The 22,024-nt window shown below is 36.5% G+C and overlaps 2 protein-coding genes across 4 annotated transcripts; one reads left to right on the forward strand and one right to left on the reverse strand.

Moving 5' to 3' along the window:
* Window positions 1-987: 987 nt before the first annotated feature.
* Window positions 988-16,012, forward strand: LOC133863523 (ABC transporter G family member 24-like). Of its 3 annotated transcripts, XM_062299497.1 has the most exons (14): window positions 988-1,423; window positions 1,841-1,917; window positions 4,344-4,616; window positions 4,906-4,969; window positions 5,064-5,210; window positions 5,436-5,470; window positions 5,739-5,812; window positions 6,101-7,023; window positions 8,174-8,470; window positions 9,007-9,501; window positions 14,048-14,196; window positions 14,485-14,774; window positions 14,887-15,020; window positions 15,539-16,012. In XM_062299497.1, the coding sequence occupies exons 1-14, from the start codon at window positions 1,200-1,202 to the stop codon at window positions 15,693-15,695; spliced, it is 3,339 nt and encodes a 1,112-aa protein (XP_062155481.1). In that variant the 5' UTR covers window positions 988-1,199; the 3' UTR covers window positions 15,696-16,012. The 3 variants fall into 3 exon arrangements, 2 of the variants coding, with proteins under 2 accessions (XP_062155481.1, XP_062155482.1); XR_009899402.1 differs by lacking the exon at window positions 14,485-14,774 and having other exon boundaries at window positions 15,539-15,678; XM_062299498.1 differs by lacking the exons at window positions 988-1,423; window positions 1,841-1,917 and having other exon boundaries at window positions 4,522-4,616; window positions 4,825-4,969.
* Window positions 16,013-16,841: 829 nt separating this feature from the next.
* LOC133864966 (ATPase GET3B) lies at window positions 16,842-21,864 on the reverse strand. The gene is made up of 12 exons (XM_062301417.1): window positions 21,637-21,864; window positions 20,234-20,445; window positions 20,068-20,130; window positions 19,831-19,941; window positions 19,271-19,345; window positions 19,119-19,187; window positions 18,975-19,040; window positions 18,253-18,327; window positions 18,069-18,167; window positions 17,694-17,828; window positions 17,261-17,417; window positions 16,842-17,157 (listed from the first exon to the last, which is right to left on the reverse strand). The coding sequence occupies exons 1-11, from the start codon at window positions 21,821-21,823 to the stop codon at window positions 17,280-17,282; spliced, it is 1,230 nt and encodes a 409-aa protein (XP_062157401.1). The 5' UTR covers window positions 21,824-21,864; the 3' UTR covers window positions 16,842-17,157; window positions 17,261-17,279.
* Window positions 21,865-22,024: the final 160 nt, after the last annotated feature.

Genomic DNA, 22,024 nt, shown 5'->3' on the forward strand with positions numbered 1-22,024 from the left:
TCTTGCTTGCAAAGAGGCTATTTTATTTCCCTGGAAAAGCATTTGGAGGACCAAGGCTCCATTGAAAGTGGCCTTCTTCACTTGGACGGCAGCGCTAGGGAAAATCCCCACCTTGGACAATCTGAAAAAGAAGCGTGTCATTGTGATTGATAGATGTTGCATGTGTAAAATGACCGGGGAGACTGTGGATCACCTTCTTTTTCATTGCGAGGTTGCATGCGCTCTTTGGTATGTTATTCTCAGTCGCTTCGGTCTGTCTTGGGTGATGCCTTTTCGGGTGGTAGACTTATTTGCCTGTTGGTGGCCGGGGGGACGCTCCCGAAGCGCGGTCGTGTGGAAAATGGTTCCTTGTTGTCTTATGTGGTGCTTGTGGATGGAACGCAACGATAGACAGTTTGAGGACAAAGAAAGAACTATAGAGGAGCTCATTTCCTTTTTTATTCATTCTTTGTACTCCTAGATGGCTGCGTATCTCGCACCTCTAGGGATTAGTTATAACGATTTCCTTGTATTGCTTTTTTCTTCTTCTTAATTGTCTCTCTTGTATACCCCCTGTATACTTGATTGTGCTTTGCGTTTTTTAATAAAATTCTCTTACTTATAAAAAAAAATAAAAATTGTCTCTTGAGATCAACAGTAAATTTATCTTACAGGAGTGAATACACATACACAATACCTTTCGTCGTTTTATAAAAAACAAAAACAAATGAAGTACTGGTTTAAAACCAAACAACATTCTAATTCCCCTAAATATTGTATACAGCTACAAACATTATTGACCTAAAATAGTACACAACCTTCCTTTAATTATTTTCTTTAACCTTCTTTCATCCGGAATCCGGATGCTTTACTTTATCCACTTCTAGTATTTTTAATTTAGTTCACTCTTGATTTTTGCTTTAAAAATAAAAAATAAAAAATAAATTTTTATAATCCATGTTTTATGTAAGGACAACAACTCAACAAGAACCGAACATGCGTCTGAAAGCCGGCGGAGGCAAAGTCGCCAGGACGTGTTCTTCTCGGTTGGTCCCTCCACACTCCCTTCACTTCTCTCTCTCTCTCTCTCTCTCTCTCTCTCTATGTTTGACCTCTGAAACTCCCCATTCTGCGGACTCCATTACCCTCTTGCGAGTTCAAAATATTTGTTTCATTGTCTCAATACTGGCCTCCCAATCCCCATATCTTCCATTGTCCAAATGAGCTTGAAAGAGAACCTATGGATAACTCTCGCTTTAGCCACTGTAGGCTTGAGTTTGGTGGGGTTGGTACGGTGCCAAGATGTGAATGACTACAATAACCAGTTTGACAACCCTGCGGCTCTCCGGCTTGTCACATCGCTCGTCTACAGCAAGGTTTCCAATCTGACAGCTGCCATTGGTCAGGATTTCAGCGACCGGTCCAGCTTCTGCGTTAAGGATTGGTGAGTGATTCGTTTTAACTTTGCCATATTTTTGGTTGCTCAGAAATGCATGAAAAGAAACGGAAGTAGAATGTTGAATCTTGTTATTTTGATTTCATGAACAGTCAACTCAAGTAAGCAGTTGAATTAGCTCATTTGGATGAAATTCTTGCTAATAATATCAGCTGGTAGAGAGTTGTTTGATTGATTGCATATTTATGAGTTTAAAAAGTATCAACCTTTTTAATTTCCTTTCTTCTGTTGCAATTTTTCGGCAACCTAACAAAGACTTGATTTTTTTTATTTTTTTTTTAATATGATAGAATATCGTATATCTCCATTATGTGTTTATGAAAAATAAATAAAACTAACAGTTTACAAGTACTATAGGGTTCAATTTTATTTGATTGGATTTTGAAGCTCACTTTATTGTTTCAGGGATGCTGATTGGAACCGAGCATTTAACTTTTCATCCAACTTGGAGTTCTTGGCTTCTTGCATTCAAAAGACGAATGGTATAATTAATTATTAAGAAAAAAGTTAATGCTGCTCTTTTGATTGCTGAGAAATGCAGGAAAAGGAGAGATTTTTTTTCCTTAGATTTGTGCGCTTCTAGCATTTACTCAGCTGAATAACATACAACCCATTTGACTCATCCAAACTGATATTTTCATTTTGTGGGAAAAACAACAGATCTTCAAGACCTTCTTTTATTCTCTTTTTACTTAGGCAATTGTGTACTTAGCTCCCTTAGTGATTAGCTTTAATGATTTCCTTGTACTTTTTTCTTCTCCTAATTAGGCGTTTCTCTTGTATACTTCTTGTGTACCTGAGTTGCATTTTGTGCTTTCAATGATATTTCACTTATAAAAAACAATAGATCGTCAATCGGCTCTAGATTCCTGTTTTCTTTTGTTTACCTCAGTTTTTTTGGCAACCAATTGAGGTGTTCATTTGTCAGCCAGAAGTTTCAGATTGTTAGAGCCTATTCAGGATTGTGTTGGAAAATAAAGTTTTTATATCCAAAAAGAGCTTTTAAGAAAAGCTTCATTTCAAGCTTTTTCCAAAAGTGCGTTTTGGCCATTTTTAGAGCAAAAAAGTCAAAGAAGTACTTTGAAAAAACTTCAATTATAACCCCTTAACTTTCATCACTTTTGCAATTAAGTACTCAAACAAGTGTTAATTTAGGGTGTTCATCTTTCAATTTTTTTCAATTTCAACCCCCTGTTAGAATTTTCCGTTAAATCCTATCAAAATTTTCAAAATACTCTTGTGCTTAATTTTATTTTTATTTTTTTAAAAAAAATTATAAATTTTTTCAAAGATTCAGACATGGGTGTTTTTGCAAATTATGTTAAATTCTGACGAACACCTAAATCCTTGCAATTTTTTTCCTAAAAAAAAGGAGGGTTATTTTGGGATTTTTGACAGGATTAACTGAAAATTCTAACGGAAGGTTGAAACTTAAAAAAATTGAAAGATAAACACCCTAAATTGACACTTTTTAAAGTTTGAGTACTTAATTGCAAAAGTTATGAAAGATCAGAGATTGTAAGTAAAATTTTTTCAAGTACTTTTTGAGTTTTTTTTACCTAACAAACCCAATTTTGCTTTAATAGCTTTCTATGTACTAAAAGTAATTTTTAGGGTGACGGTGACGCGAAAGGAAAAAGGGAACTTCTTAATTTGCAGAGTTCCATCAACTACGGTGACGCGAAATATCCCTCTAGGCGTAGGAATGCCGGTCGGAGGATTTGTCAGGGTTCGAACATGGGGTCGGACTTGGTTTCGGTGCCGGATCCCGTTCTTGTCACCGATTCTTCTCATTTTCCTCTCCCGGGTTCTTCTTTGGCTTCCTCAGAGGCTGGTCGGAAACTTTCTGTTCTTGAGGACTTAGGGAGTGGGTCAGAGAATTCTGCCGTGGGTCCACAAGTTTCCATTGAGATGGGCTCGCCGGTAGGGAGGTTTCTTCCTCCCTCCTCCCTGGATGATCCCACCTCCAAGCCGTTAATTCAGGACAAGTGTCAAGGAAGGAAGACAAAGCCGGTGATGGGTCAAGGAAATCAACTCCAGCCTTTAACTCCTATGGAGTTGTCTATGGCATGCTCTATGTATTTCGGGGATAAGGGGGATAGATCTTTGGCTTTCCTCTCTGCCCTTGATGAGGAACATAGGCGATGGGATATGATTGAAGATTGTGAGATTTAGGGGCTTAGGGGATTAGGGGCTTAGGGTTGGGTGGTTTTTGTGGTTTGTTCCTTGTCGGGTCGGTTGTGAGGCTGTTGCTTCTTGTATACTCCGTGTGTACTAGGGGCGCCTTACGCTGTTTTTAATAAAATTACAATTACTTATCAAAAAAAAAAAAAGAAGTAATTTTTAAGCTCCTTAATGCAACCCCGAATAGGCCCTTAGTGCATTGATGTGAAACTATGAAAGAATACTGATCTCATGGTCAAAAGATCACAGAGGTACAAGTTATTCATGGGTTTTGCTAGATCTCACAATTTCTTGTGAAATTTCAGTAATTATATGGCACATTGAGTTCAACATAATTGTCGTGTTGTTATTGTCATGTTTCACGCTCTCTTTAATAAATATTAACTTATCAGATAATAAAAAATGTCATGGTCAACACTCATTCAGTTTTTATATGCTACTAAAGATAGTTGATTTGCTCACCCTCAATTTCTTTTAGCTAGCAATTACTAAGGGTCTATCTGTAGCACCAGCGTGCTCCTCGTCCTGCATTGCCTTGGCAAGTTCATGCTTAGGCCAAAAGGACCATGTGCACAAGGAGGGTCTAAAAAAATCCATCATAAAAAATATGAGCAACTTTTGCAGTTTTTTCCCCTTGCTGAATGTTCTCAACCTACTACTAAATATTTTTTGGTTATAATTTATATCTTCTCATATGTTTGTGGTGGTATTCATTGTTCAACAGGAGACATTGCACAGCGGTTGTGCACAGCAGCGGAAATAAAGATTTACTTTAATAGTTTCTTTGAAGGATCTCAAAGTGCAAATTACCTAAAACCTAATAAGAACTGTAATTTAACCTCATGGGTTTCTGGTTGTGAGCCAGGATGGGCTTGTAGTGTTGGCCCAGATCAGCAGGTTGACCTTAACAATGCAAAGGTCATCCCTGCAAGAACTCTCGACTGCCATGCTTGTTGTGAGGGTTTCTTCTGTCCTCATGGTATTACGTGCATGATACGTAAGTATTTGAGAATCCTTTACATGCTTTCTTTCTTTAAAAATGATGGTAGCTTCTAAAGTGAGAAGCCTTCAAATGCTGATTCATTTCTAGACATCAATTGCCTTAATAAATTGATGATTCTAAGTTATTGAATATGAGGTTACATTTAAATTTTTACCCTTAGGATAAAGAACTTTGACATGTTAACTATTTTCCTGCTTTAAAGTGCAAGATGTTCTTGATCTTGGTTAAAAGATGTCTCTGATGTTTCTTCCGGTTGTTGCCATTTGCTATCATATTCTTGAAGCTTGCCCACTAGGTTCTTATTGTCCCCTTGCTACGCTCAACAAAACAACTAGCGTTTGTGAACCGTAAGTTTGTCTTCTAGCCCTAATATCTTTTTTTTTTTATTATCTTAAATAGTCAATGTGTATACCAATTACATATTTCTATATGTTTCTGCAGATATCTATACCAACTACCTCCAGGGAGGCCAAACCATACTTGTGGAGGAGCAAATATTTGGGCTGATGTTGGTAGTAGTAGTGAGTTATTCTGTTCAGCTGGATCATTTTGTCCAACTTCCACCAGCAGATTAACTTGCAGTAGTGGGTATAAATTTTTTCCTCAGAGTTTGTCACTTAACAACTTTGTTTAACGTTTTGCTAGTTGCAACCTTGTACCATTTGTTACATCATGTTTCGACAAGAAAGTCTGGATATACAAGAACTTTTATTTTATTTTATCTTTGAAGATCTTGTATAATAACATAATTGCTTCTTTCTGCTTCCATGATTACCTTTCTAATGCTATCAAATCGTTTTCATGAAATTGCAGACATTACTGCAGGATGGGTTCTACGTCCGAGAAAAGTAAGTTCTTTCTATTTCCCCCCCCCCCCCCCCCCCCCCGGTTGATAAAACTATGAATTAGTTACTTATGATAGTATAGTAATAATATATGCATGCAAGTGAAATAATTAAAAATATATATATTGTTCTCCGTGGTGTACAGGTGAATTTTCAGAATTTAAATATATCTTATTTTAATTATTATATCCCAATTACTGTATTTAGGAGTTCCATTTCGCTATTATGCTGGCTGCAAGGCATATTTAACACTTTACCAATTATCTTGCAGGCTGCTTCAAGTTGACTTCGTGTAATCCAAACGCTGCAAATCAAAATATTCAAGCATATGGAATTATGCTTTTAGTAAGTTGTTCACTTTACTTCTCAACTGTAAACTTGTTAATTGATCTTGGATGGCTTCATGGCTTAGACTAATTTTTTTTCTTCTTCTAACAAACTATGTAACCTTAGCTCTATATTCCCAGAAACCAAGAATATTTCTCAATTTCAGTTTTCATTCTCTTGACTTCTATCTTATATACATTCTCAGAACAAGAAGTATGCTGTTAGCTCTTAAGAAACCATGGTTAACATCAGGCCAAAAGAAAAAAAATGTCAGTAGAAATTAACGCCTTTCAATTACTTATGCAGGCTGCTTTAAGTACTCTGCTACTCATCATTTACAACTGTTCTGACCAAGTTCTAACCGCTAGGGAAAAGAGACTGGCCAAATCCAGGGAAGCAGCAGCCAGAAGTGCAAGGGAGACAGCAAAAGCACACCAGAGGTGGAACACAGCAAAAGGCGCTGCTAAGAAACACGCAAGTGGATTGCAAGCTCATCTATCACACACTTTTTCTCGTAAAAAAGAAGTAACTCATACCGAGAAACTTAAGTTTTTGGATCACGTTAAATCTGAAATGGATGATGATCCATTACCACCTCCACATCCAAGTACTTCAGGTGCATCTCTGGCTTCAAGTGCATTATCAATAGAAAACAAAACAAAACCCAATGACCTCATGCAGATGATGCACAAAATTGAACTTGAGCCTGATAGTTATCCAGGTTTCGATATTGGAACTGGAGATAAGAACAGGCAAGTACAGGTGCCACAGGGTAAACAAACTCATAGCCAAATTTTTAAGTATGCATATGCTCAACTTGAGAAAGAGAGAGCTCAGCAGCAAGAAAATGAGAAACTTTCTTTCTCAGGAGTAGTTAAACTGGCTACTAATCCCGAGATTAGGAAAAGGCCTCTAATTGAGATTTCTTTCAAAGACCTAACCCTTACCTTGAAAGCAAAAAACAAGCATTTATTGAGGTGTGTAACTGGGAAAATCAAACCTGGTCGCATTACTGCTGTCATGGGTCCATCTGGGGCTGGAAAAACAACATTTCTTTCTGCTGTAGCGGGAAAAGCAATTGGATGTAAAATGACTGGTTTAATTCTTATAAATGGAAAGAATGATTCAATCCACTCTTATAAGAAAATCATTGGTTTTGTGCCACAAGATGATATTGTGCATGGAAACTTGACAGTGGAAGAGAATCTCTGGTTCAGTGCAAAGTGCAGGTACACCTCATTTATCTCCTTGCAGATTCATACTGCATATCATATATACTCTTTATGTTATCATCTTCACTTGACTGATGGTAATTTGGTGCCAAAAATTTATCATCAAACTGCCATGGATGAAAAGTTTATCACCGAAAGGAAATAATCTTTTTTCTTTTTCCATACTAAATCCTCTGTAGTGTTACATGAAGTTGGGTGCACTTATGTTGGTGATTATGCATCATGCTTTAGGAACAGCTCTTTTGAATGGGAAATTAAAGCCAATAGCTTTACAGTTTTTAATTCAGTACGGATGCTTTTCTTCAATGTTAGAAATTTTCAGATTTTGAGTTTCTACTAACTATTTGAATTAGTTCAATCTTTTTTACTGTGTTACACAGCCGAAAATGGTGCTTGGTTTAGGAATTACAATAAAAGTGTGATTCAGATAGTAACATGTTGCCTGATGCTGCAGTCTTATTCCTTGAATTTCACATTTTATCATCACTGAAACCCAAATGGAGCATGCTGCTGTTGTTTCTGAGATTTCTGTTTGACTGGATGACTGCTTTGGGCAGTTTACATGCTTCCTACTTTTTGGAGTACTTGGATCTTTTAAATTTTTATTAAAAAGAAAAAATGCATAAATGAACACACTTTGGTATGTTACAAGCTTAGCTGTGCAATTGTCATCCCATTGCATATTATATAACTATATGAGATTGAAATCAGAAGTCACTATAAACGTTGGCAACATTTCTCAAAGCATAATCAATATCATCATTTATATAGTAGTTTCTTCTTTGCTATTTTAATTTTAGACTGAAATATGAAGTCACTTAATAGCCACATGAGTTGTTTCCTTAATCCCTTGTTATTTGAGCAAAGGTACGAGAAATAGCAGGTATCAATCCCAAAGAAGTATAACCATTACCCTATCCTACAGCATGGTAATAGAGTTGATCCAAAGTGCATTTAAATGTTTCCCTTCAGTTCTGGGTTTTAATACGGTTGCCTACTGTAGGATGTCATTTACTTGAGATTGCCTTTGCTTGTCTTGCTCTTGTGTACTCTGCTTAACAATGTTCTGCTTGATGATTTTTCTGTCAATCTTCCTGTATTAACTGCTGCAATTTTTTTTTTCTTTGTGGACTTCTGATTGTCGAAGACTATCCACTGCTTTGTCAGAAGCAGATAAAGTTCTAGTTGTTGAAAGAGTTATCGAGTTCTTGGGGCTTCAGACAGTGAGGACATCCTTGGTTGGAACGGTGGAAAAACGAGGAATCTCTGGAGGCCAGCGGAAGAGAGTAAATGTTGGATTAGAAATGGTCATGGAACCTTCACTTTTGATCTTAGATGAACCCACATCTGGTTTGGATAGTGCATCATCTCAGCAACTACTTAGAGCACTTCGACGTGAAGCTCTTGAAGGGGTAAACATCTGCATGGTGGTTCACCAACCAAGGTTGCTTCTCCAATCACAAATCTGCATATTTTGAAATCTCTTTTCAAATGTTTTTCTCAATTATCTATACAAGAACAAAAAGGCATCTTTGGTGGGCAAGGTGGGGCCCTTTGGTTAGATTCTTTCCATTAACCAATAGAGAAAATATCACCTTTGAGCACATAGCGAAGTGCTACCAGTTATTCTGATTTTTTTCACATGTTAAGCTTATTGATTTTGTAAGATTGGCTTGAAATTCACACTGGTGAGATGTCTGAATGGACGACTAAAACTGAAACCAATTTAGAACTTTTTAGAACTAGAGTCTAGGACTACTTTTACATCATAGCTCATAGAGGTACTTAAAGTATTACTTTCTACAGCTCATCAGGAGTCTGTAGGCTGAGCAGACATGACTAAATCTCATAAGCTATAACCTGGATTAAGAAAATTATATTCAAAACTCGTCTTAGATTCTATGGTATATTTTTGAGTATGGTTGATTGTAGGTTTACTCTTGTTCTGTTATTTATTAATGGGTGAAATTTTTGCTTCAGCTATGCCTTGTTCAAGATGTTTGACGATTTGATACTTCTGGCAAAAGGTGGTCTTACCGCCTATCATGGACCAGCGAAGAAAGTTGAAGAATATTTTGCTGGCCTTGGGATCAATATCCCAGAACGTGTAAATCCTCCAGACCACTTTATTGACATTTTGGAGGGTATAGTGGTACCTGGAGGCAGCTCAGGAGTGAGTTATACAGAGCTTCCAGTCAGATGGATGCTTCATAATGGGTACTCGGTACCCCCTGAAATGCAGCAGCATGCTGCTGGACTTGCTCGGTCTTTGATGGATGTAACTCCAACTAATGGAACAAATCCTGCTGGTGCTGGAATGGAGGAACAGTCTTTTGCTGGAGAGATATGGCAAGGTGTGAAAAGTAATGTGGAGCTGAAGCGGGATAAGATACAACACAATTTTTTGAAGTCCAAGGACTTAACAAGCCGGAGGACGCCAGGTGTACTCCAGCAATATAAATACTTCCTTGGGAGGTAAGCTGTAGCTACCTCCAAATATCACATATTTCAGATAATTGATTTGCTGAAAGCTCCAACATGGTTAACATTTCCAAAATTCTATGTATTTTATATGTTCTTCATCCGAATTGTTAAGTCCATAATGTGTGACATATTCTTTAGGACAAAAACACTGGTCTAACTCAGAGCCTAAGAAGTCATGTAGTTTGTGAAAGAAGAATCATTAAACATTGTTTGAGGACACCTTACATGCCACATGTTATAAATTTCAGAACTCGAAGTATTTAAGATGGTAAGTAACTTAGAAACCTAGGACTATGACCTTAGGTGGTTAGATTGGACATTGCAAAACCTAGGGTTGATTAAGTTGTGAAAATACATGAATAGTTAGTTTATAAACTTGAAAAACACTATTTTTGAAAAATTATTTATTTGCTTTTAAAAGTACTTTTTGCATTTGAATGGTAATTACAAGGTGTTGCACATATTATGTCGTTTTAAGGACATATGAAGCTTCGTTCGAATGGATAGGTAAAGTAGTTCAAACCGAGAGCACCCTTTGTAACCCATTCAATATTATGGTCGAACAAGAAGCTTTAATAGAAGTGTCCAATTGTTTCATTTGAAACATGTTTAAAAGCACGTTCCAACAGAATGCTTAGATCTTAATGACATATTGTAGCTTTCAAAGCGTTTTCGGTATGCTATTTGAACAAGACTCAAAAAATAGATCTCAACTTGGTTTTATTTGAAGCTCGTTCGAAATCCGTTCAAACCAAAACCATGTTTAACAACTACGTCCATTGGAACACTGATAAGCCATTTGATTGTGTTGGTAGGAATTTTATTCTTTTCACACAATTTTAGGATTTCTCATACTACCATAAATTCATATCATTCTCATGACTCAAATAAGGCTTTTCCGAGACCTCTCTTTACATATTCATTGAGGTTGAGTGATAAAAAGAGAGATGCTTGAGAGCTCTTGAGTGGTCTTCAAAATAGAGATGAAAGATATTATGCTATGAGAGAAAATCATTGAATGTGAGAAATGAAGAATTAATGAGTAAGATGTCATTATCACCATCATCTCTCCTAGAAAAACCTTATTAGAAACGATCCCACAAAGCCATAAGCCTTCATTGAAATTCTTTTACGCTGTTTTGTAAAGTCCAGAATACGAAATTCGAAGACTCTGTGCGGATAGCGTGGGGAGGATGTTGAGAAGTTGATATATTATAATCAACGAACAAAAAGAACGAGGATCATAGGTGCATCTATCGGTAAACAAGGGTAGGTGGTCCAGAATGTGTCTCTAGGTATTGAGTCAATCTTTAAGTCTATATACGCCTTGTAAGTCTTATACTCGTATTTTCTAGTAGTGATATCATTTGAGTTGGACTAGGTCTTGTGGTTTCTTCTATTTGGATTTTTCCACAAAAAATCTTGTGTGCATATTGTGCGATGATCTTTTAATTTCTTGTGTACATGATTATTTCCGCTCATTGATTTTGTTGAACATATGATATACTGGGCAATGATTATTCTTTATGTTGGAATATGCACATCCATCAATATATTTAATCTTATTGAATTGAATTCCACACTATAATCGTTGAAGATTAAATATCACATTGGACATTCTCGATTGTTTGGATTTTTTTATTTTTATTTTTAAATTGTATATTTTTTCAATAAGACCTATTTACCCCTCTTGTCTAGTAAATTGTATACTATCATTTTCCAGAATAACTATTTTATGGTAAATTTTGGTTCATTACATGACCTTCCAAGTGGCTTTGTTTGGTTTTGAAAGTACGAAGGAAACAAGAAAAAATGTTGAAACACGCCCAAAAACCCCAACTTATTAAAAATTACACCAATGTGAATAGGTGTTTGCAGATAAACTCAACCGGTTAAAAATTACACAACCACAATCACAATCACCAAAATTAAATAAAGCAATAAATAAATTTTACACAACAATTTTGGTGATGAAGTAGAAACATTTTGAAGAACTCTTCAAAAGTAAAACCACTCCGGGGGCAGCCAACCCCAGGAAACTTATCTATTATAGAAGAAACAATTGCAATTAGTTTATACTTGCAAAACATTTGAAGTAGAAACTTGACATTGTATCCAAACAAACTACCTATTTGTCTTTTACCGCAGTAGCTCAAGAACTCTGACCTTTCTTCTATAAAGCTTCTTCTGCAACTTGGGACTTTGGTGGCTGAAGATTTTTGTGTGGTTTAGTGAGGAACGAAGAGGGATTTGATATTCAATTTAGGAAGGTTTTGAATCTCTCCAAGAACAGAGTTTAAGTGCGTCCACACCTTATAAAAATTGTGGCTCAATGGTCTTATATCGATGTGGAGAAAACTGAGGCTTTATGAGTAAGTCGGTTAAGAAATTAAACAAGGTACGACTGTCTCGATTGAACGAGATTCAGTCTTGTTCGAACAAAACCTAGGGTTTCACAAAGATTGCATAGTGGCAATCGAATGAGGTTTGATCGAGGCTACCATCATGTGTTTTTGCTACCATCTCGATCGAACGAGGTTCGATCGTGATTGCAATTGGGGCTTTCTGTGAAACTATGTGAAACACTTCACTTCAACTTGGTTCAAATGAGGTTCGATCAAGCCTTTTTGGAACTTGAACATTAAAGCCTTGAAAACTTCGATCAACCGAGGTTCGATCAGGGCATTGTAGAACTCAATTTTGAAAAGTCTTCATGACCTCATTCTATTCCCCTTCGATCGTGCTTGTGTTCGAGACGTTCTGATTTGCATATTGAATTTTGAAAACTATCTCAATCAAATAAGCATCAATCTAGGTTGCGATCGACTGATTCTGTTTCCGCAAATTTCACCGAATCTTGAACCGCATTTTTAAGACCTATTTCAACCCCAAACCTAAACTTACAACTCAACTAGTTTTGACACTAAATTTGCCAACACTAAAAACCTAACAAATGTGATGAAATTCTTCCTTCTTAAGCATTGTAAAACAATTACAAACATTTCTCTTCCTTTTCCCTGTAGTCATGTGTCGAAAGTTTGTTGGTCATTCCATTCAATCAATATAATACAGAGAATACTTGGGCTTTTACTTCTATATTTCATAGCACAATTGTTTTCGAAGTGTAGAAATGTATAAAGTAAGAGAGAGAGTGGAAGCAGAGAGAAAAAAAGACCTACATCATTAATATATTGAAGTATATTGAATTGTATTACTATTTATAGAGGAATTAAGGATTGGTGAGCAAGAAAACCTAAACTAAATAAGGAAGGGAATTAATCATAGACCTATAAGGAAACCAATTCATAGATAATATGGAAATTATTCTAACACTACGGCCTTGTTTGTTTTAGCGTAAAATATTTTCTGGAAAATGTTTTCCGTATTTTCTAGTGTTTGGTGCGATGGAAAATGATGTTCAAAACGAAAACATTTTCGGTTTGACCAGAAAAGCTTCTTTAATCTTTGGAAAATGGTTTCCATTTTTTAATATCATAAACCATTTTTCGAGTTTAAGCTTCTCCTTTTTGCATACATTCTCTCTCATAGTTTATTCTCTGACGCCGCTGGAGGTTTCTAGAGATCGTTGGCCACTGCCCAAGGTTGCTTGAATTCGGACGGAGTTATCAGACCTGTTTTTGTAATGCAGTAAACTGCATACAAATGACAAGTCTAGAATGAAACCACAGTCCACCTGGCAGAAGATGTTAGTTTAACCTCAACACCACAGTAAGTAGAAGTTCATATCCAAACAAGAAGGGAATCAATCATCCAACACAAATGACGTTTTGGCTGAATTTCCAAATTGGTTGCAGGCGAATGCTGATCTTAAAGTCAATACAAAATTAACAAAGATGAGGCTTTACTTATATTGCAAAAAGTTTAGTCATTACAGACAGCTATATGGAGAAGCTTGATCCTCAACTGGTGAGAAATTAGTAGAACAATGAAAATAAATCCCTGATAGGCAGTATTTAATAAGTCAAAAAGAGACAAGTAAGAACTATAACGTATCCCCCAACCAAAAAAAAAAAAAGCTCAGCAAAGCTTCAAGTACTTGTATAGAAAAACATCAACTATAGATTGCTGCCTATGAGGACCATACTTTATCTGTATCCAACCTGCGCGGTTGGATCTTCAGAAACTATTTGTATGTAAAAGTAGATATATTATCATATATCATATATAAAAGCACAATGTAACTCCATATCCGGCGGGAAGAGATCGCTGGTGTTCGCCGGCTGCCGCACTGGAGGTGCCGAAAGTTGCCAGTCATTTTTGGTTGTCACCGGCCATTGTCCGCCATCGCTATTTTCCGTACGAGCCAAACGCCGAAAATATTTTTCTGTAGAAAACATTTTATGTCGAAACAAACGGAGCCGTCTTTAAAACTTAGTCACATGTCATGCTTCTTTGTCCCTCATATATCTATATAATATATATTTTTATAATATGACCATTTAGAATTACCCAACCATGATAAATTCCATTGGCTTCGAGCATCTTTTTCATCTTCTCTCTGCCCACGGCATTTCAGGGTTAGTAAACAGCGACTACGGGAAGCTAGAATACTAGCAATGGATTATCTGATCTTATTACTTGCTGGAGCTTGCTTAGGATCAGTTGTTAAAGTGAGCGATCAATCCTTTGGTGCAGCTGCTTATACTTATACCATCATTGCGGTTTGTAAGTCCAAAAAATTCTCAGTTGCTCATTCCATAAGGCTTTTTTTGAATTTGTATTTTGGTGATTTATGAACGCAAGAATTTCAATAATAGTGGTAGATACTTTTGCCTCTACAGACACTTGTTTTACTGGTACTACTAAAACAACAAACTGCAATCTTTTTTGTATGGCCTAAAATCAGCGTCAAATTTGGCATTAATGAATTAGTCTCGCTAAGTCAAATAATACCACCAAATATCCATATGCTCAAAGATACTTCCTTACTGGGATCCTTCTTGCTGTTTTCAGCTCTTCTATGCAAAATTGCGGCTTTGAGATCATTTTCTCTGGACAAATTACACTACTGGAGGGAGAGTGCCTCTGGCATGAGCAGTTTGGCTTATTTTCTCGCTAAGGATACAATTGAAAATTTTAATACAGTGATCAAACCTGCAGTATATCTCTCTATGTTTTATTTTTTCACAAACCCAAGATCTAGCTTTGCAGATAATTACACTGTCTTGTTCTGTCTAGTGTACTGTGTAACTGGTATAGCCTATGCATTGGCTATCGTTTTCGAACCAGGTACAGCCCAGCTGGTGAGTAATAGAAGTACACTTTGAAAAATTGATAGCTTACCAATTTGACTTTTCTCTTTTTTTTAATATATATTTCATTTAGTTCTTACTGAAAAGGTACCCTTTTTTGCAGTGGTCAGTTCTTCTTCCAGTTGTTTTAACTCTCATTGCAACACAGCCAAAAGATAGCGAATTTATGAAGATTTTAGCTAATTTGTGCTACTCTAAGTGGGCTTTGGAAGCATTTGTCATTGCAAATGCGGAAAGGTAAGGCAGAATCACCCTTCCTCGGAATAAAGTAACTTTCCAATGTGTATGATGTAGATGTTGCACCCATTCTATCTGCAACATGCTTGTGGTAGAGTCAAACTAAAGAAATATGCGAATTAAAGTAAAAAGTTCGGGATCAAGAAAACCTGGATTAATAATTGCAAAGAACTTAGCACACATCTCAAATAGGTTATGAATTTCTATATCAAGCCTGGGATACCAGTTAAAAATTTGTGTTTGTGGTCTGAACCTAAATAACAATAGTTTTTTTTTTCTATAAATTTTTTTTTTTTTTTTTGGGGGGGGGGGGGGGGGGGGGCGGGGTGTGGCTTTTTCTTGGATGGAGGAGTGAGATCCACAAATCTGGGAATCAAATTATGAGTAGTATTCATGAGCTTGGAACCAAATCCAGATAACAACCTTTAGATTGTTTAGTTTTCGTATTCTTTTTTTTCTTTTTCTCTCCCTAAAAGATTGCAGTTTCGATGATGTTACTTATCATCTTTGCCCTACAGGTATTATGGTGTATGGCTGATAACTCGCTGTGGTGCGCTTCTGAAAGCTGGATATAACCTTAATGATTGGACTCTTTGTATAGTCATCCTCATCCTCGCCGGGATAGTTTGTCGTGTGATAGCATTTTTTTGTATGTTGATCTTCCAAAAGAAGTGAGATTAGGCTAATAACAATTCTTTTGCTGTACTACTTATACACACATAGCCACTGAATGCTGCTTTGAGAGGATTGTAGTACCAAAATGTCTCGTGAAAATGAGATGAAGATCCTCGAAGTTATCAGTTTAATCTTGGCTCACATTGAGAGAAGAAGAAATCATGTAAAAGGCGTTTTACCAAATCATTTTGAATGTATATAATGTAATTTAATGGTGCAATGAGGTTTTGTAACTAGTAATATTATGAATTTGTTGCATCTCTAGAGAGTGCTTTCTGTGGGAAGTTCTGCATTGAAATCCAGTTATGTTTCTGTTTTGTGTTTGTAGAGATAATGGTTTGAATTCTCTATTGAAAATTTGAAACATGGCAAGGGAGTGTGACTGCTATTGGCTGCGAGACCTTATTATACAAAAACAATTTTGAGTCAACTCAAAATAACTTGCATAATTTGCATTATGCTATTGCTATTATATTCCACCTTCTTCCATTATTAATAAAAGCTATTTTATTTTTTCGCGTACCAAACGTATCCTAAATGTTAAGTTTTCTTCCCGAGTGAGAACTGCAATAATAACCGGTTCACAAGAGTAAAATAAAAAAGTGGATAATGGTGCATATTGTAGCCTTAGTATGAACACTAGGCTGGAAATTTTTGGGTAGTTTCCCTGAAAAAGGAATACTTAATCCATAATTGAATAGGCATTTCTAATGAGCATTCACATGAAGCAGGGGGAATCAAATTTCACATGCTTTACATGAAGTATTTTCTTTGCTTTTTACGTAATAATGAGATTGTAATCCCTCACAAGAACCAGGACAAAGTATATGTTCAAGCCTTTGAAGAATAATTAAAGCTTATAACTCTAATTCTATGATGCATTTTAACAAGCATTTGATGTGCAAAAAAATAATCACACTTCAATTACCAATTGATGTTGATCGGGAGCTTTCAGCCATTTGCTCAGCATGTATTACCTCTTTCTCAGGATGACTATAATTAAGATGGTTTAAGCAGAAATAGAAACTACTTTCATGACAATTTCAAAATCATGAAGTACTAATATTAATAATGTAATCGACTTCACCTTTTTTTTTTGTGTGTGTGTGGATACGTGCAAGCCTTACTAGTTATTAGCCTCATTTGCCCACACAAATACATGCAAATTGATTGAAAAAAGAGAAAGAAAAAGTATATCCAAGGCTAAATAGGAAAAGAAACCCGTTCTATACACGTCTCAAAAGATTTTTGGGGCAAGAATGGTGAGACCCCATCCAAATTTATACTCTGGGTGGGGGGGTACAACCCAGTTTTCTGGCATCTCTAACTCTAGATTTCTTGTAAACTGACAGCTTTTGTATAAGTTGAGTCCTCACTACATGAACTTGCCAAGGCACACAATCATGAGTGATCAAACGTGCATTGTCATTGCAGCTGGCCATGTAGCAATTCTTCAGTTTCACTGTAGGGGGAAAAAGAAGTTCACTGAAATGTGGTTCTCCCAATTTCTAAAGATTAAGTTGGATCTTAAATGAAGGCTAACAAAAGATTAGAGGAAAGGTTACCTAATCATTGTGCAGATGGTCATTTCCAAACAATATCTCCCAAAAATTTAAGAGCTGGAACACCTCTGATCTCCACATCAACTAGTGGTGCCTGTACCAGTGTCAAGCTGGAGAGTTCTGGATCACTCCGAATCATATCAAGAGAGCGCATCTGATCCTGAAATATTTGAAAAAAAAAACATTTATATACTTTTCCAATCCTGAAATATTTGGAAAAAAAAAAAAAAAAACATTTACATACTTTTCCTTTCCGCTCCCACCAGAAGATATAGCTAAATATAGAAAGAAAATATGTTTCTTCTTGTGTTAATGACAAATGTTCACAGTTTAGATTGTTCATTCAACAGGTCACTGAACTCAATGAATAAGAGTTATGCTCATGGTGCAACTGAAAGCATATGATCTGCCAATAAGAGAGTATACTGATTGATACCTTTCTTTTCATGGCACAAAACTTGCAGTCTGAGGCAGAAGGAGGAAGAATCTGATTAACAATAAGCCTCTTCACAGGAACATTTTCCTTCTTCAAGGAGGCACGCAACCTAGACGACTCACTAACCGCCATCACCTGGTAAAAATACAAAAAATGTGAATAATTAAGATAAGAGGCATGTAGCCCAAACTATTTTTTGCCACCCATGGTCAATCATAACAAGCTAATCAACTATCCTATAGCCATATCAATTATCAACCAACATTGCTCTCATTTAAGGTAAACTCAAAGTAAATGGAAGTACAGCAAAGCGCTAATATACCATTTAGAGGACAAACAAACAATTGGTATAAAAATACTTCCAAATGTTTTTACCGTGGGGATTGTTACTATAACAAACTCTGTTGAATCTGCATCACGAAAAAGCTCACGCACTTTTACCATCCTCTCCCGCAGTCGCTCTAACTTGTCACCCTGTATCAAAAGGCAACATCAGAATATTTTGGAAATCTATATCAAAAGAGAGCACAACACCAATTCCAAGTGATATCAGGCTTACAGCATCCTGCTGTGTTTGTTCTTGCCCAAAAACAGATTTGATGGCTGAGGTGGCTGATGCTATTTTCTGTTTAAGCTGCAACAGCCAATGTGAGTGTAAGAACAATGTTAATGGAAATGGAGAACACCACTAGAAGCACTGCACCGAGTAGTTTAGAGAAGTGGTTTCAAAATATACTTATGACTTCGTAAGGATGCTCACTTTTAGATAAGAATAGCCATGATTTTACTGGCAGTCTAATCCAATCCAATATGGCACAATCAAGTGATGCAAGCAAATACAGAACATAAGTGAGTATCTACACAGTTATGGTCAGACCTTTGAAAAGCAAAAGAAAACAATACCTAGGGATCAGCATTTTAACTGTAAAGTCCTCATATTCTTTTAAAATAAGTAATCAAAAGCTATAAAAGCTGAAAACGAGTTGTTTTGTTGCTTTGCCATGACAAGGAGAGCCTGAAACAATCCTTTGTCAAGCAATATAGTCAAGTTGAATATAAAACTTTTAATGATGGGTCAAAATCCGACTATGAAAGTAATAGAATTATGTACAAAGACATTGTATACACAATCTATTCTGCTGAAAGAATTAAGACACTGCAGAAAATTTGCATTTCTTTCTGTTAGTGATAATTAGACTTTATAGTTGTATCATGCATTAATTTCTAAGGGGGGACAAAAACATTTCTGTACGTTTTCTTACTCTCCATTCACATCCCCACCTTCAATATTTTTCCTATGGATGCATCCAAGAAGTCTGGCAAAGACAAAAGCCGCAAAGTGTGACCCTGCCAAAAACAGCTCATCAAGTTCAATGGATAATCTAAAGACTTTAGTAACATAATACCATTTCATTGTGTGCTCACCGTGGGTGCAGTATCAAATACTATACGAGTAAACATGCTATACTCTTGTAATTCAAGAAATTGGATCACCTGACAAAAGGATTGTAGTTAGTAAGGAAGCAGGGAACCAAAAAGACGTAATCTGCAAAATAAGAGCAGCACATAATACATACCTTGGATATTGCAATAGCTTCATCCAAACCAGGAGGAGGTGTGTCCAGCAGCTCTCCTAGTTTTAACTCTCCTAACTTCATCAATCAAAGAAACTAGGGTTCGGTCAGTACATTCTCAGATTTCCACTTTTTTCCGCTTTCTTTCTTTTTGTCTTTCCTTCTTTTCTAATATTAATTTTACGGACAGATAGATCCTAAATTGCTAGGAGGAAATTTCTGAAGGAGAAAAAAAAAAAAAAAAAAGAGGTGAGGGAGAAGAAAAGGACTTTTCTGGCTTCTATGCGGCTCTAAACCCAATCTAATTTTGCACCGTAAGTGAGCAACTCCAGTAGTGCATGTGCGTGCAACCAACCACTTAGGCAGTTAAAAAAATTAAAAAAACTTGGAACAACCAATCAGTTCAATACTGGATAAATGCAATTCTGAAGTTGTTTATGACTGTTATACAGGCTCAACCATTGATTTGAGAACATCCATGGTGCATTGTTATGTTACTTTTACCAGGGGAAGATAACTGTTAGTTCAAGTTGCAATGTCAAGAATTGTAGAAAAAGCTTTACCTGTTCTGCAAGCAGTCCGAGGCCCATACCATCCATGAGATCTTTTACTCCAGTTCCACCATTTTTCTGAGTTGCAGTGCGGAATTCTTCTCTAGCCTTCTCAGGGTTTATCTGTCATAAAACTAATGAATTTAACTTACTAAGCATAGGAGACCACAAAATCATCAACACAAACACCAACAAACGTGAATCACAAGAGAGAGAAAAGAGTAATCACACAGGAAGCTTTTTATATACCTCAAGAGCAAACAATGGAGAATCAGGTCCTTCAACTGGTACCAGAGTCCCTCCAGTCAAATCCTGGGATAAATAACAGACAAACGCACACTCGATACAATTAGTTCAGTGCTACTTGGTTGGCAGATATTTCAATGCAGAACAAGCAAAAAAAAATCTTTTAAACCTGCGCAAAAGAATCACTCAAGGAATGTGCCGGATCAGTGGAAACCACTAGAGTGGGATGCCCATTATTAGCAAATTTAACTGCAAGTGAGGCAGCACAACTCGTCTTCCCTACACCTCCCTTTCCACCTAGCATGTAATACTTCCGCTCAGTCCCAGAAACCATGTCATCAAACACAGAAACACCTTCTGCAGCAGCAGCCACCGATCTCACTGCCAAAAAGTTGTATACATTAAATATTCAAGACACACAACTTATGTCCTCCAAAGTTGCACAAATAGCATCAAATTATTTTCTCTTCAAAACATTATCCTTTCAAACTCCTGAGGCTCATAAGATGAAGCAAAACTTGACCCATCACATTTATTGCCTTCTAAACAATAATAACGGTTGGACTTCCAGCAAGGAAAGCAGAACATTTCATTTCCTTCATTTCATCTTTATACAGAAACCAAAAGTATGACTTCTTTCTGTTTGTACAGAACCTTTTTTTTTTTTTTTTTGATAAGTCTGTTTGTACAGAACCATGAACTTAAATCATGGTGTAAACTTCATATGCCAGTGATTAATCCAGGTAGAGTAGCCAACAACTTTCATTCAGGTTTAAGAGAAAAAGAAGAGGTGATCAGTTTGAATGCTATGTTTCTCTAATTATATCTGAATCAATAATATATTGTGCCCATCTCAATGAAAATTGTTTGAAAAAAATGAAATTTTATATTCAAAACTCAGTTTTTCTGCCTTTCCATATATTGTCTCAATAACGGACTGAGTGTTAAGAGGAAAAAAAAAATCGAAACAGGCTACCACCCCTCCCCCAATTCAAAAAATTCAGTTTTTTCCCCCCTTCTCCTATATTTTCTCAACAAAAGACTGAGCGTTAAGAGCAGAAAGAGATCGAAGAACAAACCCCAAACCCATGGAAAAAGTTGTTCCCTGACTCGCATTCCATCAAAACGTTATTTTAGCATAAATGAGACCGTTGTGGTCTCGCGGACGAAAATAAAAAAACACACCAAAACCTCAACGAGCATACTGCATAGCAAACAAAAGAAAAGTTTGCAGTTCATAACAATCTTCCATTCTATATTTTATTCTCTCTTTTCCCATTAACCATTAGTTTCCACATTTCTTTCTCCATCTGCTTTGTGCTTAAACAATCCACTAATCACAACCAAACATAGTTGTGGTTGAAAACAGACAATTGGGTGCCCATCAAAACTGTCAAATTTCATAATCAAACCCCTGGAAAACTCATACCCAGTTAAAATCTCAGAGAAAGTTTCAATCTTGGTATTAGTATACACTCATATATGTTAGTATTTTACAAAGATTTAAAAACCAAAACAAAACCGATGAAATAAATCAAATAAGTTAAAAGAACTAGCATTGAAAAAGATTACCCTGGAGTGATTTTGTGAGAGATTTTCTTGTGGCGGAAAGAGAGATGGAACTGAAACTTTTGGAGATAGAGAGTGGCTTGAGGCTCTTGGGTGAGCAAGAGACCAAACCCACCGTTGCCATGGAAATTCTGGCGGCTAAGCCGTGAAGAGGAGGTGAAAAAGTGGAAGCAACACAACGACTCGCCATTAGTTTCTGGTAGAGAAAAATGCCTTTGCCCCTTTGGGATGGATTGATTGATTTATACTAGTAAAGAGAACACTAGCTACAAATTTTACTCCATGGAGCTCACATACCCATGTCCGACCCATTAACCCGTTGCCAACTTCATGTTCATTGTGTATGCTATAAGCCGGTATACGACCATCGCTGTGGACAACTCTCCCTTGT

Source organism: Alnus glutinosa, chromosome 3 (genome assembly GCF_958979055.1).
Source record: "Alnus glutinosa chromosome 3, dhAlnGlut1.1, whole genome shotgun sequence".
Lineage (NCBI taxonomy): Eukaryota > Viridiplantae > Streptophyta > Magnoliopsida > Fagales > Betulaceae > Alnus > Alnus glutinosa.